The following is an 18,494-nucleotide window of genomic DNA, read 5'->3' as shown; positions in this document are numbered from 1 at the left end:
TTAACATCAATTAGCTCGAGAGGGAGAACACTTCATGTTAGTAACACAATAACACACAGTGTATTAATTATCTACGGCCTTGTCCTTGAACAACAGTATATCATCCACTTACGGTGAGCCATGTCACAGGAGATCAATATCCAGTAAATGTGTGCATGTTTGTGTGTGTGTGGTGGCATATACAAAGGAATAAAATCCAATTTCTTTGGTTTTAACACATTGCGCACACCGTACTATTGCCATTTCATGAAACTTACTTGGCAGTTGATTCTTCATCATATTTTGCTTTCAAATCAAATAGCTCAGTTTGAGTTGATTCCAGGGCTGCAAAAGAAAAATATTTTTGAGAGGAACATTGAACATAACAGCGCAGTACAGGCCCTTCGGCCCTCGATGTTGCGCCGACCTGTGAAACCACTCTAAAGCCCATCTACACTATTCCCTTATCATCCATATGTTTGTCCAATTACCATTTAAATGCCCTTAGTGTTGTGAGTCCACTACTGTTGCAGGCAGGGCATTCCACGCCCTCACTACTCTCCGAGTAAAGAACCTACCTCTGACATCTGTTTTATATCTAGCTCCCCTCAATTTAAAGCTATGTCCCCTCGTGCTAGACATCACCATCCGAGGAAAAAGTCTCTCACTGTCCACCCTATCCAATCCTCTGATCATCTTGTATGCCTCAATTAAGTCACCTCTTAACCTTCTTCTCTCTAACAAAAACAGCCTCAAGTCCCTCAGCCTTTCCTCATAAGATCTTCCCTCCATACCAGGCAACATTCTGGTAAATCTCCTCTGCACCCTTTCCAATTCTTCCACATCCTTCCTATAATGCGGCAACCAGAATTGCACGCAATACTCCAAATGCGGCCACACCAGAGTTTTGTACAGCTGCAACATGACCTCATGGCTCCGAAACTCAATCCCTCTACCAATAAAAGGAGCTGAAAGTGAGGGACTCATGGTAACACAGTGGTTAGCACTGCTGCCTCACAACACCAAGGAGCCGGTTCAATTCCAACCTCTGCGTGGGTTTCCTCCGGTTACCCTGGTTTCTTCCTACAGTCCAAAGATGTACAGGTTAGGTAGATGGGCTATGTTCAATTGCCCCTAGTTGGGAAACGGAGATAGGGTGTGGGATTGGGGCCAGATGGGGTGCTTTTTCAGAGGTTCAGTGCAGAATTGATGGGCCGAATGGCCTCCATCTACACTGTAGGGATTCTAAGAGTAGTTAAATGTTTACTAGATCTAGATCTTTCCAAGTTCTTTGAAGTTAACTTTTTCCAAGTATCCTGGCATTATAAAGAATATTTTAGGACAGTGGCTAGTGGAGTTTAGGGATGAGGAGGAGAAGGCTACCTCAAGCCATTGTTCCCAAGGACCACAGACTTCTCTCCCCTTTTGAGAGAGAGAGAGAGAGAGAGAGCTGACTGGTGGTGACTTAATTCAGATAGGGTGCAGGATTGGGGACAGATATTCAGATGTGCGAGGCTCGTTTTGAGATGTGCGAGGCAGGTTTTTTTCTTTTACAGAGGGTGGTAAATATCTGGAACGCTTTGCCTGGGGAGGTGGTGGGAACAGGTACGATAGCGGCATTTAAGGGGCATCTAGACAAATATATGAATAGGGTGGGAATGGAAGGATACGAACTTCGTAAGTGTATACGGTTCTCGATTAGGCAGGTCGGCGCAGGCTTGGAGGGCCGAAGGGCCTGTTCCTGTGCTGTAATGTTTTTGTTCTTTGTTAACCTGAGGATCACCGCACCTTAGGCGAGGGGCAAGGTTGAGAAGGGGCACCCCCCCAAGAATAACCTCAGCCAGTAAGGGAATTAAACCCACGTACTGTTGCCGTCGCTCCACATCATGAGCCAGCCATTCAGCCAACTGAGCTAACCGACCCCCCAAAACAAAGGTGTCCAACATCAATGAATAACAGGGCCCAAACAAACCAACAGCAGAATTTCTGCTCAAGGCTATGGGCCAAGTGCTGGCAAATGGGATTAGGTAGGCAGGTCAGGTGAGGTGTCTTTCATGTATCAGTGCAGACTCGATCAGCCAAATGGCCTCTTCAGCACTGTATTATTCGGTGATTCTGAGAATAAACTGACATGTTTTTCACAACTTCATGTTTAACTCTCAAATTCTTTTTCTTTAGTTCATAAAATAGGTAATTTGGACATTCTGAATTCTCCCTCTGTGTACCTGAACATGTGCCGGAATATGACGACTAGGGGCTTTTCACAGTAACTTCATTGCAGTGTTACGGTAAGCCTACTTGTGACAATAAAGATTATTATTATTAAATAGCTAGCTAAACATTGAACTGCTCACCGACATATTTGTTACACTACATTTTCCATTCTAATGATTTTTTTCCCATAGTTCAGGGGTGGGCGGTGGGCATGTAAATTGGATAATAGAGCACTATCTTTAATCTATCCCTACAGTAACCCCATTATACCAAGATATATTTTTTCTATTTATTACACAAGTCATCCTATGCACTGTTTGACTTCAACATCTCGGGTCCCATGTACAGTTGGTAATGATTCTGAGAGTCCTCAACATTGACTCTAAAGCCCCTGAAGTGTCATGGCACCAGATTAAACAAGGGCAAAGAAACCTCCTGCTAATTAGCACCTACTGCCCTCCTTCAGCTGTACTCCTCCATGTTGAATACCACTTGGAAGTAGTACTGATGTAGAAACTTTATACCTAGTACTGCCACCATGTCATCAGGCAAGGCTGGATTTTAATCCAGTTACACAAGTAAACTGCATTAACTAGCCTCCTATTTATAGTATTAGATCACAACAAACATAATTAAAACCCTTTTCAACATGGGTGTGGCTTTTAAAATCAAATTAACATATTTTTTTAAAGTAGGAATAACAGTAAATTCTATTATTTGCCATCTGCACTATCAGAGATTTAACCACTTCCACATGCAAAACCCAACAGAAGTGGCATTTCCATGTGTTCTTCTGATTTAGAAATGTAACCTAATGCCAATGTCTGCAATATTGGCCCCTAACAAAAGGTTTTCACCCAAAACATTAACCTGCTCTGTATTTCTAGCATTTTCCATGCGTATTCAAAATTCCAGCCTTCATGTTGAACATAGAACATAGAAAATACAGCACAGAACAGGCCCTTCGGCCCACGATGTTGTGCCGAACCTTTGTCCTAGATTAATCATAGATTATCATTGAATCTACAGTGCAGAAGGAGGCCATTCGGCCCCCTGAGTCTGCACCAGCTCTTGGAAAGAGCACCCTACCCAAACTCAACACCTCCACCCAACACCAAGGGCAATTTGGACATTAAGGGCAATTTATCATTGGCCAATTCACCTAACCCGCACATCTTTGGACTGTGGGAGGAAACCGGAGCACCCGGAGGAAACCCACGCAGACACGGGGAGGACGTGCAGACTCCGCACAGACAATGACCCAAGCCGAAATCGAACCTGGGACCATGGATCTGTGAAGCAATTGTGCTATCCACATTGCTACTGTGCTGCCCTTAAGAACAAATACATCTACACTATATCATTTTCCCGTAATCCATGTACCTATCCAACAGCTGCTTGAAAGTCACTAATGTTTCCGACTCAACTACTTCCACAGGCAGTGCATTCCATGCCCCCACTACTCTCTGGGTAAAGAACCTACCTCTGATATCCCTCCTATATCTTCCACCTTTCACCTTAAATTTATGTCCCCTTGTAATGGTGTGTTCCACCTGGGGAAAAAGTCTCTGACTGTCTACTCTATCTATTCCCCTGATCATCTTATAAACCTCTATCAAGTCGCCCCTCATCCTTCTCCGCTCTAATGAGAAAAGGCCTAGCACCCTCAACCTTTCCTCGTAAGACCTACTCTCCATTCCAGGCAACATCCTGGTAAATCTTCTTTGCACCTTTTCCAGAGCTTCCACATCCTTCCTAAAATGAGGCGACCAGAACTGTACACAGTACTCCAAATGTGGCCTTACCAAAGTTTTGTACAGCTGCATCATCACATCACGGCTCTTGAATTCAATCCCTCTGTTAATGAACGCGAGCACACCATAGGCCTTCTTCACAGCTCTATCCACTTGAGTGGCAACTTTCAAAGATGTATGAACATAGACCCCAAGGTCTCTCTGCTCCTCCACAATGCCAAGAACTCTACCGTTAACCCTGTATTCCGCATTCATATTTGTCCTTCCAAAATGGACAACCTCACACTTTTCAGGGTTAAACTCCATCTGCCACTTCTCAGCCCAGCTCTGCATCCTATCTATTGATAGGATGATCTGTTGATTTCCATTTATTTAGAATTACAGAGTACAAAAGGAGGTTATTAGTGCATTGTGTCAGCTCTTTGAAAGAGTTAGTCCCGTTCCTCTGCTCTTTCCCACAGTCCTCCAAGCAACTCCTTTTCATGTTCAAAATTCAATTCCCGTTGAAAGTTATTATTGGATCTGCTTCCATTATGCATTTAGACAGTGCATTGAAGATCACAACAACTTACCTTGTATGTAATAAAAAACATCCCAATTATCTTAATTTACCTTAATTATGCCAATTAGCTTAAATCAATGTCCTGTGGTTACTCATCTACCCACCAGCAGAAATGGTTTCTACCCATCTTTTCCATCAAAATCCCTCAATGCTTCAAGCACCTCTTAAAACTCTTTTCAACCTCTTAAAATATATACAAAATGTAAACGGCTATGTCCTTATTTGAAAACATTTTAAACAGTCAGTATTTTTAACATATACCAGTCGGAAGTGAAGCACATGAAACCCTGAAGCCATAGATCAAAATTATCCTCTTACCTGTCTGTAAAACTTGAACCTTGTGATCAGCCTCCTCAAATTTGGAGGCCAAAGATGTTTGAGTCTCCTGCAATTTCCTGTAAGATAAATTAAATATTAAGGGAACTGTCGAAGAGTCCATAAACAACGCAATTTAAGCTACATTCACATCTATATGAGAAAGACTATGGGCGGGATTTTCCGATTGTGCCCGCCTGACATTGGAAATTCCCACCCGAGGTCAAAGAACCTTTAAATGGTCCGACTCTCTCATGACGATTCCCATGGGGGGGCGGGACTGGAACAATTACCTATATAGCTTCATTCAAACTTTTTTGCGTTAATATTTTGACTCTTTCCCCTTTGGTCCTGCATATTTTCATATATTAAGATTTTTCAATTTGATATATTGCCCATTTTGGTTTTATTTTCTCTTTTAACAATAACTCACTTCAAATCAGCTATAGTTGTAATTATTTCCAGTTTCTTTTAAGTTCCTGTGATGTCTCACTATTAAATAGTTCCATTACAAAAGTGTTGGTTTGGCAAACTATTTTTAATTTGTTTACAAGCACACAACACAATGACATAACCAGCAGCAGATGGCAACAGTACTTCATTCTAGGTCATCATGACAAAGATACCGCACTCATATGCAACTCCTGTCTCTCCCCAATCAATTTGAAGGCAATACTCATTTAAAATCTTCCAAAAAAAGATCACTCCAGTATAGTAAAGATTACAAAGCTTCACAACTACTGCTTTTCCTTTTACAGATTTACAATGAGTTAATTTCTGGTTTTCAACTCGTGACACAACTTACATGGAATGACAGAAAATACTGGAACACAATGTCCACTATTATATGAAAATAGAATTATACTATTTTATCATATTATTCTTATTCTTCCCTTCATTATGTGTTCCAATATTAGATAAAGTTAGTTTGAAGTAAAAACAACTTTATATTCTGCCAAGTACTGTCAATAGTGGCCCAAGTTCTATGCTGACATACTTCCTACTCATCAGAGATACGAGCTGTGATTTCTGCTGCATTAAGCTACAGCAGTTAACATAATACAAAATCTGCACTTAAAGACTCTCAGGTTCTTCCGATTTTCACATGCCTGTCAGTGTCACTTTTATATTTTTATTGAAGAGCTTAATATAGGGATGAAAGATGCAATAATCAAATACTGTACATACAGTTGTAAGCAGGGCAAAATAAATGTTTTCAAATTTTTAGAGCAGTGGCTGCATCATGTCCACCCTATTCCCAACTAAATCTACAAACCTATTGTTCTGTGCAACAGAACACTCAAGAGCTACAATGCTGACTGAGCTGTGGGGATCTGAACATAGAACATAACAGCGCAGTACAGGCCCTTCGGCCCTCGATGTTGCGCCGACCTGTGAAACCACTCTAAAGCCCATCTATCATCCATATGTCTATCCAATGACCATTTGAATGCCCTCAGTGTTGGCGAGTCCACTACTATTGCAGGCAGGGCATTCCACGCCCTTACTACTCTCTGAGTAAAGAACCTACCTCTGACGTCTGTCTTATATCTATCTCCCCTCAATTTAAAGCTATGTCCCCTCGTGCTAGACATCACCATCCGAGGAAAAAGGCTCTCACTGTCCACCCTATCCAATCCTCTGATCATCTTGTATGCCTCAAGTAAGTCACCTCTTAAACTTCTTCTCTCTAACAAAAACAGCCTCAAGTCCCTCAGCCTTTCCTCATAAGATCTTCCCTCCATACCAGGCAACATTCTGGTAAATCTCCTCTGCACCCTTTCCAATTCTTCCACATCCTTCCTATAATGCGGTGACCAGAATTGCACGCAATACTCCAAATGCGGCCGCACCAGAGTTTTGTATAGCTGCAACATGACCTCATGGCTCCGAAAATCAATAAAAGCTAACACACCGTACGCCTTCTTAACAACCCTCTCAACCTGGGTGGCAACTTTCAGGGATCTATGTACATGGACACCAAGATCTCTCTGCTCATCCACACTGCCAAGAATCTTACCATTAGCCCAGTACTCTGTATTCCTGTTATTCCTTCCAAAATGAATCACCTCACACTTTTCTGCATTAAACTCCATCTGCCACCTCTCAGCCCAGCGCTGCAGGTTCAGAAATGTCATACATTCGTAGAGTAATAATAATAATAATAATGATAATAATAATCACTTATTGTCACAAGTAGGCTTCAATGAAGTTACTGTGAAAAGCCCCTAGTCGCCGCATTCCGGCACGTGTTGGGAGAGGCTGGTACGGCATTTGAACCCGCACTGCTGCCTTGTTCAGTAATACAAGCCACTGTGCTAAACTAGCCCGCTGGCGGTATGGTGGCATATGCTGCCTCACAGCACCAAGGACCCGGGTTCCATTCCGGCCTTGGGTGACTGTCTGTGTTGGGAGTTTGCACATTCTCCCTGTGTCGGCATGGGTTTCCTCCAGGTGCTCTGTTTTCCTCCCACAGTCCAAAGAAAGTGCAGGTTAGGTGGATTGGCCATACTAAATTAGTGTCCAAAGATGTGGTCAGATGGGGTTACGAAAATATGGCGGGGAAGCTTTCAGAGGGTCGGCGCAGACGCGATGGGCCGAATGGCCTTCTGCATGTAGGAATTCTACGGTTCTATTCTATTCTTCTAGTCGATTCCACTGGCCTGACTTTGGCCATGAAAGCAATAGCTTGTCCCTGAACAATGAGGTTAGAAGTGAGACTAGGAATAATTGTGACAACAACAGTGATATCTGCCTATTGACATGAAAAAACCCAAAACTTTACAATTTTGAAAACAAAACTGATACATTCTGAACTTAGATGTTTGGTGTATAGCTATAGACTTGATTTTACGCCCCCCCCCGCCTCCCCATATAACGTGTTAATGTGTGATAATCTCAGTCTGCATTGGGAGTAGTCTGAATTCCACGTAGATTTCTCCTACTGCCTTTCAACGGGGATCTCACCTACATTTAAGTGCTACACATTTTCACCAACAGCTGGTGTTGGTCGAGTGCCCGAACACTAATATTAACCAAGGAAATACAACCTGGTCTCACAATCCACAGCCCTTATGCTCATAGAGCATGTCACGGAACCATTCTTTAATACAGTATTTGTATGGCAAACAAATAATGCTGTCTTCATATTCAAAACAATTGACAGCTCTTTGATAAGCAACATAGAACATACAGTGCAGAAGGAAACCATTCGGCCCATCGAGTCTGCACCAACCCACTTCAGCCCTGACTTCCACCCTATCCCCATAACCCAATAACCCCTCCTAACCTTTTTGGTCACTAAGGGCAATTTATCATGGCCAATTCACCTAACCTGCACGTCTTTGGACTATGGGAGGAAATCGGAGCACCCGGAGGAAACCCACGCAGACACGGTGAGTATGTGCAGACTCCAAACGAGCAGACATCAAAAAATAAATATAAATGTAGTAAGCAAGTTATGTTAAAAATCTGGGAGTGGAGTAATCTGACAGCATTCTTGATTGAGGGGATTTGGCAACCATGTGCAGACCCAGAATTAAATCCCATTAAAGAGTTCTCAGAGCCAGCTTTGCAGCTGTCGCATCCACATGCTGACATGTTTTATCAGTTTTTAACCAAACCACTCAGTGGCAATGTTATACGACAGTAAGAGAGGGATATTCTGTACACATTACTGAGTAGAAACAGAGCTTCCTGCAGCCAGTCAATGATAGCAATACTACCACAATAATAGAAAAAATGGCTTTATAATCTAATGAATTTTTCAGCCAGAAAGCTGTTACGGAAATGCCAGTTTCCAACAGAGTGAACATAAAAAAAACATGATGTAAAAATGGAAGTGTAAAAAGATGCATTCACTCACCTTTCCTTTTCCGTGAAGTCATTCTGTAATTTCTGCTCTTTCTCAAGAGCAAGGCTTTCTGCTTTGCTGCTCAAGGTCTGCTCATACTCTTTGATTTTTTCTTTAAGTGCTTTTATTGTTACCTCTATAAAAGAAGAAGTGTTTACACAGCTATTGTGCAGTTATACACAAGGTTTCCTGTATTCTGAATGCTTACTGTGATTTAAACTGTAACTTTACAGTCCTGACATATAATCAATTGATACTAGTCCCTTTGGAGACCCATTACTCCTTAAATGTTAAATTGAACTTCAAATGTTTAGGTTGAGAAGGATCAATGGGTTTTGCTTTGGAGGATACTCCAGGTTCAATGAAATGACTCAAAGAAAATCAATGTCAAAATATAATATCACTTTATTGACTAGACTCAAATTAACTTCTGTTCACCAAAGACCACATAAGTCACTTGGAATTTTAGGTCTAGAAACTAATCAACATGATCAATTATAAAAGAATCATAGAATAGTTCCAATACAGTCGGAGATTGTTCAACCCACCAAGTCCAGGATAGTTCTCCACAGAACAGTTCAGCCCACCCCACCCATGCCTAATAATGCTGAACATGGGGACTTCCAGTTGCGGCTACGCTGAGCTAAGTCACACATTCGGCAGCTCCCGCCAGAAACTGACTTTTGGGCTCTTTTGAGGGGCCCCAGCGGCATTTGTTCGACGGTTCACAGTGTGGGAAGATGACAGTACGATTTCCCCGGCACTGTATGGATTGGACCAGGAGTGGAGCGGTGAAAAAAGTAATTCTGGTGCAGCGAAAAGTGCGAGGGAGGAAAGCCAAGATAGCGGCGGGTGGAGACCAGGCAGCGTGAGCGCAGTGGGCGCAAGAGCAGCAGGAATTTCTCAAGTGCTGCTTCACGGAATTGAAAGCAGAGCTGCTGGAGCCGATGAAGGCTTCGATCGTCAAGCTGGTCGAGACGCAGAAGGCCCAAGGGGCGGCGATCCGGGAGGTGCGGCAGAAGGCCTCGGAGAATGAGGACGAGATATTGGGCCTGGCGGTGAAGGTGGAGGCGCATGAGGTGCTGCATAAGAAATGGCAGGAGAAGTTCGAGGACATGTCTAAGTAGCTTAGACATAGAATTTGTGCATGAGTAGCGATTACTGTGTATAATAAACGTGCTTTGATTTGAATCTTATTAATCGGTGTATTGAGTTATTGATCATTACTTGGACTTGAACCTCGTGGCGGTATCATAAAGATACCTGGCGACTCGAGAGCAAAGGTAATAAAACAGAGCAATTGAACCATCCGGAAAGTTAGCAACACCCTCCAAGGGATGAGAGAACATAGAACAGTACAGACCCTTCAGCCCATGATGTTGTGCCGACCATTTATCTTAATCTAAGATCAACCTAACCTATACGCCTTCAATTTACTGCTGTCCATGTGCCTGTCTAAGAGTCGCTTAAATGTCCCTAATGACTCTGACTCCACCACCTCTGCTGGCAGTGTATTCCACACACCCACCACTCTCTGTGTAAAGAACCTACCTCTGACATCTCCCCTATACCTTCCTCCAATCACCTTAAAATTATGTCCCGTCGTGACAGCCATTTCCACCCTGGGGAAACATCTCTGGCTATCCACTCTATCCATGCCTCTCATCACCTTGTACACCTCTATCAAGTCACGTCTCTGCCTTCTTCGCTCCAGTGAGAAAAGACCTAGCTCCCTCAACCTTTCTTCATAAGACATGCCCTTCAGTCCAGGCAACATCCTGGTAAATCTCCTCTGTACCCTCTCCAAAGCATCCACATCCTTCCTATAATGAGGCGACCAGAACTGGACACAATATTCCAAGTGTGGTTTAACAAGGGATTTATAAAGCTGCAGCAAAACCTTGAGGCTCTTAAACTCAACCTCTCTGTTAATGAAAGTCAACACACCATACGCCTTCTTAACAACCCTATCAGCCTGGGTGGCAACTTTGAGGGATCTATGTACGTGGACCCCAAGATCCCTCTGTTCCTGCACACTTCCAAGAATCCTGCCTTTAACCGTATTCAGCATTGAAATTCGACCTTCCAAAATGAATCACTTCACATTTATCAAGATTGAACTCCATCTGCCACTTCTCAGCCCAGCTCTGCATCCTGTCAATGTCTTGTTGTAACCTGCAACAACCCTCAACACTATCTACAATTCCCCAACCTTCGTGTCATCGGCAAACTTACTAACCCACCCTTCCACTTCCTCATCCAAGTCATTTATAAAAACCACAAAGAGCAGAGGTCCCAGAACAGATCCTTGCGGGACACCACTGGTCACCGACCTCCAGGCGGAATACTTTCCATCCACTACCACTCGCTGTCTTCTTTTGGCCAGCAAATTCTGTATCCAGACAGCCAAATTTCCCTGTATCCCATGCCCCCTAACTTTCTGAATGAGCCGACCATGGGGAACCTTATCAAATGCCTTACTAAAATCCATATACACCACATCCACTTACCGACGTTCATCAATGTGTCTCGTCATATCCTCAAAGGCTTGTGAGGCATGACTATGTTTTTCTAAATAATCATAAATCCTACCTCTCAGAACCCTTTCCAATATTTTGCTCGAGGCTTGTGAGCCAAAACTATGTTTTTCTAAATAATCATAAATCCTATCTCTCAGAATCCTTTCCAATATTTTGCTCACCACAGGCATAAGACTGACTGGTCAGTAATTCCCAGGGATTTCCCTATTCCCTTTCTTGAATGGGGGAACAACATTCGCCTCCCTCCAATCATCTGGTACTACTCCAGTGGAGAGTGAGGACGCAAAGATCATCGCCAACAGCGCAGCAATCTCCTCCCTCGCTTCCCGTAGTAACCTTGGGTATATCCCGTCAGGCCCAGGGGACTTATCTATCCTGATGCTTTTCAAAATTTCCAGCACATCCTCCTTCTTAATATCAACCTGTTCGCGTCTATTAACCTGGTTCCTCTCTTTAGTGAATACTGAAGCAAAATATTCAGTTAGGGCCTCCCCCATCTCTTCAGACTCTAGGCACAAGTTCCCTTCACTATCCCTGATCGGCCTAACTCTCACTCTGATCATCCTCTTATTTCTCACATAAGTGTAGAACCCCTTGGGGATTTCCCTAATCCTTCCCACGAGGGCTTTTTCATGCCCCCTTCTAGCTCTCCTCAGTCCATTTTTGAGTTCCTTCCTGGCCACCTTGTAGCCCTCTAGAGCCGAGTCAGATCCTTGCTTCCTCACCCTTACATAAGTTTCCTTCTTCCTCTTGACTTGGAGCTCCATTTCTCTTGTCATCCAAGGCTCCTTCACCTTACCATTCCTTCCTCGTCTCAGTGGGACAAAACTATCCAGCACTCGCAGCAAGTGCTCCTTAAACAACCCCCACATTACCGTTGTGCATTTCCCCAAGAACAATTGTTCCCAATTTATGCTCCTCAGATCCTGTCTAATAGCATTATAATTTCCCCTCCCCCAATTAAATACCTTCCCATACTGTCTGTTCCTATCCCTCTCCATGACTATGGTAAAGGTCAAGGAGTTGTGGTTACTGTCACCGAAATGCTCTCCCACCGAGACATCTGACACCTGGCCTGGTTCGTTGCCGAGCACCAAGTCCAATATGGCCTCCCCCCTAATCGGCGTATCTGCACTCTGGGCGGGATTCTCCACTCCCGCGCCGAAGTGAACGCCGTTGATGTTCACGACCGATTCAGGCCCTGACAATGGGCCAGGATCGGGGCCGCGGCATCTACACGCGCCAGGCCTTGTCGCCTGCGTAAAGGCGGCGTCGCATAGATGACGCGGCCGGCGCCGCATAACGGACGTCACCCGCGCATGCGTGGTTGCCGTCCTCTCTAAGTCCGCCCCGCAAGAAGATGGCGGACGGATCTTGCGGGGCCGCGGAGGTACTCCTTCAGAGAGGACGGCCCGACGATCGGTGGGCACCGATCGCGGGCCACCCCACATTTGAGGTACCCCCTGGTGCAGGATCCCCCCTTGCCCCCCCAGCGTTCACGCACCGTTCACGACGACAGCGACCAGGTGTGGACGGCGCCGGGGGGAACCCGCTCTTTTGGCCTGGCCGCTCGGCCCATCCGGGCCTGAGAATAGCGGGGGTGCCGGAGAATCGCCATTTTGGGTGTCTCCGCCGATTCTTCGGCCTGCGGAACTCAACCGGGCCGTTCCCGCCGCTTGGGAGAATCGCGGGAGGGCGTCGGAACGGCGTCCCGGGAACCTTTGGCGGCCCAGGCGATTCTCCCAACCGGCGCGGGAGTGGAGAATCTCGCCCATCGAGTCAGGAATCCTTCCTGTACACACCTGACAAAATCTGCTCCATCCAAACCATTTGCACTAAGGAGGTTCCAGGTAATATTAGGGAAGTTGAAGTCACCCATGACAACAACTCTGTTACTTCTGCACTTTTCCAAGAGCTGCAGCCCAATCTGTTCCTCCATCTCTCTGCTGCTATTGGGGGGTCTGTAGAAAACTCCCATAAAGTGACTGCTCCTTTCTTGTTTCCGAGTTCCACCCATACTGACTCAGTAGACAAACCCTCCTCAACTACCTCCTTTTCTGCAACTGTGGTGCACTCCCTAATTAACAATGCCACTCCCCTCTCCTCTTTTTACCCCCCCCTCCCTATTCTTCTGAAAACATCTAAACCCCGGAACATCTAACAACCATTCCTGCCCCTGTGAAATCTATGTCTCCGTAATGGCCACAACATCGTAGTTCCAAGTACTGATCCATGCTCTAAGTTCATCTCCCTTATTCCTGACACTCCTTGCATTGAAACAGATTATACATTGACATTGTCTGCAATACTATTTCTTTGAAGGTGGCCCACTGTCAACCACCATCTTTTCTGCCAACATTGGATTCTAACTCACTTGACCCAGATGCATTCTCACCCCAGCAAAGTTGGCTGTCCTTCAATTAATTATCCCTGCTTCGTATTGTTTCTTATCTTTTTCCATGGCCAGTCTAAACCGATACAATGGTCACTGTCCCCTAAATGTTCTCCCACTGCTATTTGATCATTCCCCAGAACCAGATCGAACAGTGCCTGCTCTCTCATTAGACAGGATACATACTGCTGCAGAAAATTATCCTGAACACATTCCAGGAACTCTTGCCCCTGCTGCGTAATTTCAAGAAAGATTTAGATACAGCTCTTGGGGCTAAAGGGATCAAGAGATATGAGGGGGAAGGCGAGATCAAGGTATTGAAATTAATGATCAGCCATGATGGTGCCTCACGGGAGACTGCTGAGTAAAATAAGGGCCCATGGTATTCGAGGCAAGGTACTAACATGGATTGACGATTGGCTGTCAGGCAGAAGGCAGAGAGTTGGGATAAAAGGTTCTTTTTCGGAATGGCAACCGGTGACGAGTGGTGTCCCGCAGGTTTCAGTGTTGGGGCCACAGCTGTTCTCTTTATATATTAACGATCTAGATGACGGGACTGGGGGCATTCTGGCTAAGTTTGCCGATGATACAAAGATAGGTGGAGGGGCAGGTAGTATGGAGGAGGTGGGGAGGCTGCAGAAAGATTTAGACAGTTTAGGAGAGTGGTCCAAGAAATGGCTGATGAAATTCAACGTGGGCAAGTGCATGGTCTTGCACTTTGGAAAAAAGAATAGAGGCATGGACTATTTTCTAAACGGTGACAAAATTCATAATGCTGAAGTGCAAAGGGACTTGGGAGTCCTAGTCCAGGATTCTCTAAAGGTAAACTTGCAGGTTGAGTCCGTAATTAAGAAAGCAAATGCAATGTTGTCATTCATCTCAAGAGGCTTGGAATATAAAAGCAGGGATGTACTTCTGAAGCTTTATAAAGCATTAGTTAGGCCCCATTTAGAATACTGTGAGCAATTTTGGGCCGCACACCTCAGGAAGGACATACTGGCACTGGAGCGGGTCCAGCGGAGATTCACACGGATGATCCCAGGAATGGTAGGCCTAACATACGATGAACGTCTGAGGATCCTGGGATTATATTCATTGGAGTTTAGGAGGTTGAGGGGAGATCTAATAGAAACTTACAAGATAATGAATGGCTTAGATATGGTGGATGTAGGGAAGTTGTTTCCATTAGCAGGGGAGACTAGGACCCGGGGGCACAGCCTTAGAATAAAAGGGAGTCACTTTAGAACAGAGATGAGGAGACATTTCTTCAGCCAGAGAGTGGTGGGTCTGTGGAATTCATTGCCACAGAGGGCGGTGGAGGCCGGGACGTTGAGTGTCTTTAAGACAGAAGTTGATAAATTCTTGATTTCTCGAGGAATTAAGGGTTATGGAGAGAGAGCGGGTAAATGGAGTTGAAATCAGCCATGATTGAATGGTGGAGTGGACTCGATGGGCTGAATGGCCTTACTTCCGCTCCTATGTCTTATGGTCTTATGATCATAATGAATGGCGGAACAGGCTCGAAGGGCCAAATGGCCTCCTCCTGTTTCTATTTTCTATGCCTTATCCTTTGCACTATTCGTACCCCAGTCTATAGTTGGATAACTGGTCCCCCATTATAATTCCTCTGATATTCTTGCACCACTAATTTCTTTGCAAATTTGATTCTCTACATTCCTTCCACTAGTTGGTGATCTATATACTACAACGATCAATGTTATTGCACCTTCTTCATTTCTTACTTCTAACCAGAGACTTGTCCTTGGCCCCTCAGAAACATCCTCCCTCTCCAGTATTGTACATCATCTTTAATCAATACTGCCACAGTCAAATCCCCTGCCCATCTCGTTTAAAATCTCCCCAACACCACCAAACCTCCCCAAGGAAGCTAAAGCCCCTCGCTTTCTCCATTTATCCAACCACATGGTGAACTGTTCAATCTTCTTATACTCTTGTGGCTCAGAGATAAATCCAGAGATTTCTGCTCTTGAGGTCCTGCTTTTTAATTCCCTTCATAACTCCCTAAAATCTGCTTTCAGGGCCTCATCCCTTTTCCAACATATGTCATTGGTCCAAACGTGGACCATGACATCTGGCTGTTCAACCTTCCCCAAAAGAATGCCCTGCAGGTGCTCTGTGACATGCTTGTTCCTGGCACCAGGGAGGCAGCATACCATCCTGGAGTCACACCAAAGGCCACAGAAATGCCAGACTGCTCCCTAACTATGAAATACACAAAACGTTTTGACTCTTCCTCCTTTGCAGCCGAGCCACCCGTGATGCCATGAGTTGACTGTTACGACAGTCTTCTGAGGAACTATCTTACTCACCAATGTACAAAGTGGAAAAACGGTGAGAGAGCAAAATAATCTCAAGTGATTGCTGCACCAGCTGCCTGTTTCTTAGATGCTCTGGTGGTCACCCATTCCTGCTCTGCCTGCATACCACTTAGCTGCTATGTGACCACCTCTGTAAACTTGCTATTCATATCATCCTCAGCCTTGTGGATGCAGCACAGTGACTCCATCTGCCAACTTACTGCAAAAGTTGTCATCAAGGATACTTTGCACCAGCACAATGTCCCGCTTCCTGCAGGATGCACGTTCCACATGGCCAAGCTGCACTGACATGCCTTAAACTTTACATAAGATGGTTACTCCATTATGGTATAATAACTCACCTGTCACTCACCAATCATTCTCTGTGACAGTTCCAGAAACGCCTGTACTTACCAACCAATCAACTTACAGGACTCCTGTGACGTCACTTTTAGGGCTTTCTCCTTTGTTTAACTTCTGTTGTGCTCTCTCTCGCTCTGAACTCTGCACGGGTTCTCTCTCTCTCTCTGAACTCCCACTGCTTTATAGGCTCTCTCATTTTGAACTCTTCACTGCTTTCTGGGCTTTCTTTCTCTCTCTCTCTGACCTCCGACTGCTTAAGGGCTCTCTCTCTTTCTCTGTTGCATCATAGGCTCTCTCTGAACTCCATGCTGCTTTATGGGCTCCCTCTCTCTGAACTCAGCGCTGCTTTATGCTCTCTCTCTCTCTTCCCGTAACAGCCTCCCCGAACAGGCGCCGGAATGTCGCGACTAGGGGCTTTTCACAGTAACTTCATGTGAAGCCTACTTGTGACAATAAGCGATTTTCATTTCATTTTCATTTTTCTCTCTCTTGTTGCTTTATGGGATCTCTCCCTCTTTCACTGAACTCCCACTACATTATAGAGGATACTGGAAGTCTGCACAGGGATTTGGATAGGTTAAGTGAATGGGCAGATGGAATACAATGTTGACAAATATGAGGTTATCCATTTTGGTAGGAATAACAGTAAAAGGGATTATTTAAATAATAAAACATTAAAACATGCTGCTGTGCAGAGAGACCTGGGTGTGCTAGTGCATGAGTCGCAAAAAGTTGGTTTACAGGTGCAACAGGTGATTAAGAAGGCAAATGGAATTGTGTCCTTCATTGCTAGAGGGATGGAGTTTAAGACTAGGGAGGTTATGCTGCAATTGTATAAGGTGTTAGTGAGGCCACACCTGGAGTATTGTGTTCAGTTTTGGTCTCCTTACTTGAGAAAGGACGTACTGGCACTGGAGGGTGTGCAGAGGAGATTCACTAGGTTAATCCCAGAGCTGAAGGGGTTGGATTACGAGGAGAGGTTGAGTAGACTGGGACTGTACTCGTTGGAATTTAGAAGGATGAGGGGGGGATCTTATAGAAACATATAAAATTATGAAGGGAATAGATAGGATAGATGCGGGCAGGTTGTTTCCACTGGTGGGTGAAAGCAGAACTAGGGGGCATAGCCTCAAAATAAGGGGAAGTAGATTTAGGACTGAGTTTCGGAGGAACGTCTTCACCCAAAGGGTTGTGAATCTATGGAATTCCTTGCCCAGTGAAGCAGTAGAGGCTCCTTCATTAAATGTTTTTAAGATAAAGATAGATAGATTTTGAAGAATAAAGGGATTAAGGGTTATGGTGTTCAGGCCGGAAAGTGGAGCTGAGTCCACAAAAGATCAGCCATGATCTCATTGAATGGTGGAGCAGGTCGAGGGGCCAGATGGCCTACTCCTGCTCCTAGTTCTTATGTTCTTATATTATGGGTGTTCTCTCTCTGAACTCTTGCTGATTTATGGGATCACTTTCTTTCTGAATTCCCGCTACGTTATGGGCTCTCTCTCCAAACACCTGCTGTTTCATAAGCTCTTTCTCATTCTCTGGTGCCTAAGGGGTCTGTCTTTCTCCACTGATTTATGGGCTCTTCCTCTGCTCCTTTATGATACTCTCTCCCTCTCTGAACTCTTTCTTCTTTATGGGCTCTCTCTCTCACCGAACTCTTGCTGCCTTATGGACTCACTCCGCTGCCTTATGAGCTTCCGCTCTCTCCGCTGCTTTATGGGCTTTCTCTCTCCCCGCTGCGTTATGGGCTTTCTCTCTCTCCGCTGCTTTATGAGCTTTCGCTCTCTCCGCTGCTTTATGGGCTATCGCTCTCTCCGCTGCTTTATGGGCATTCTCTCTCTCCACACTGCTTTATGGGCTTTCTCTCTCTCCACACTGCTTTATGGGCTGTTGCTCTCCGCTGCTTTATGGGCTTTCTCTCTCTCTCCGCTGCTTTATGGGCTTTCTCTCTCTCCGCTGCTTTATGGGCTGTCGCTCTCTCCGATGCTTTATGGGCTTTCTCTCTCTCCGCTGCTTTATGAGCTTTCGCTCGTTCCGCTGCCTTTTGAGCTTTCTCTTTCTCTGCTGCTTTATGGGCTTTCGCTCTCTCCGCTGCTTTATGGTGTCATGAGAATGTCGCTTTCAGAAATATTTGGCTGCTCATATTACTGCAGTGATGTCAGAGTGTGGGTGGAGCTGGGCTGTCTGTCAGCTTTTTACTTTCG

General features: G+C 44.9%; 1 protein-coding gene across 6 annotated transcripts in view; it reads right to left on the bottom strand.

The window, feature by feature from the left end:
- The window catches only part of LOC140386629 (protein CASP-like), a 1,158,102-nt gene that overhangs the window by 583,450 nt on the left and 556,158 nt on the right, over window positions 1-18,494 (bottom strand). For all 6 annotated transcript variants that reach the window (XM_072469118.1, XM_072469114.1, XM_072469117.1 and 3 more), the window contains exons 6-8: window positions 8,690-8,813; window positions 4,828-4,904; window positions 258-324 (exon numbers count right to left, since the gene is read on the bottom strand). In XM_072469118.1, coding sequence (XP_072325219.1) covers window positions 258-324; window positions 4,828-4,904; window positions 8,690-8,813 — 268 coding nt within the window. The remainder of the gene's footprint in view (window positions 1-257; window positions 325-4,827; window positions 4,905-8,689; window positions 8,814-18,494) is intronic.

This window comes from Scyliorhinus torazame, chromosome 12 (assembly GCF_047496885.1).
Source record: "Scyliorhinus torazame isolate Kashiwa2021f chromosome 12, sScyTor2.1, whole genome shotgun sequence".
Lineage (NCBI taxonomy): Eukaryota > Metazoa > Chordata > Chondrichthyes > Carcharhiniformes > Scyliorhinidae > Scyliorhinus > Scyliorhinus torazame.
The sequence above is the reverse complement of the archived record's forward strand: the minus strand, read 5'-3'. Positions and strand labels throughout refer to the sequence as shown.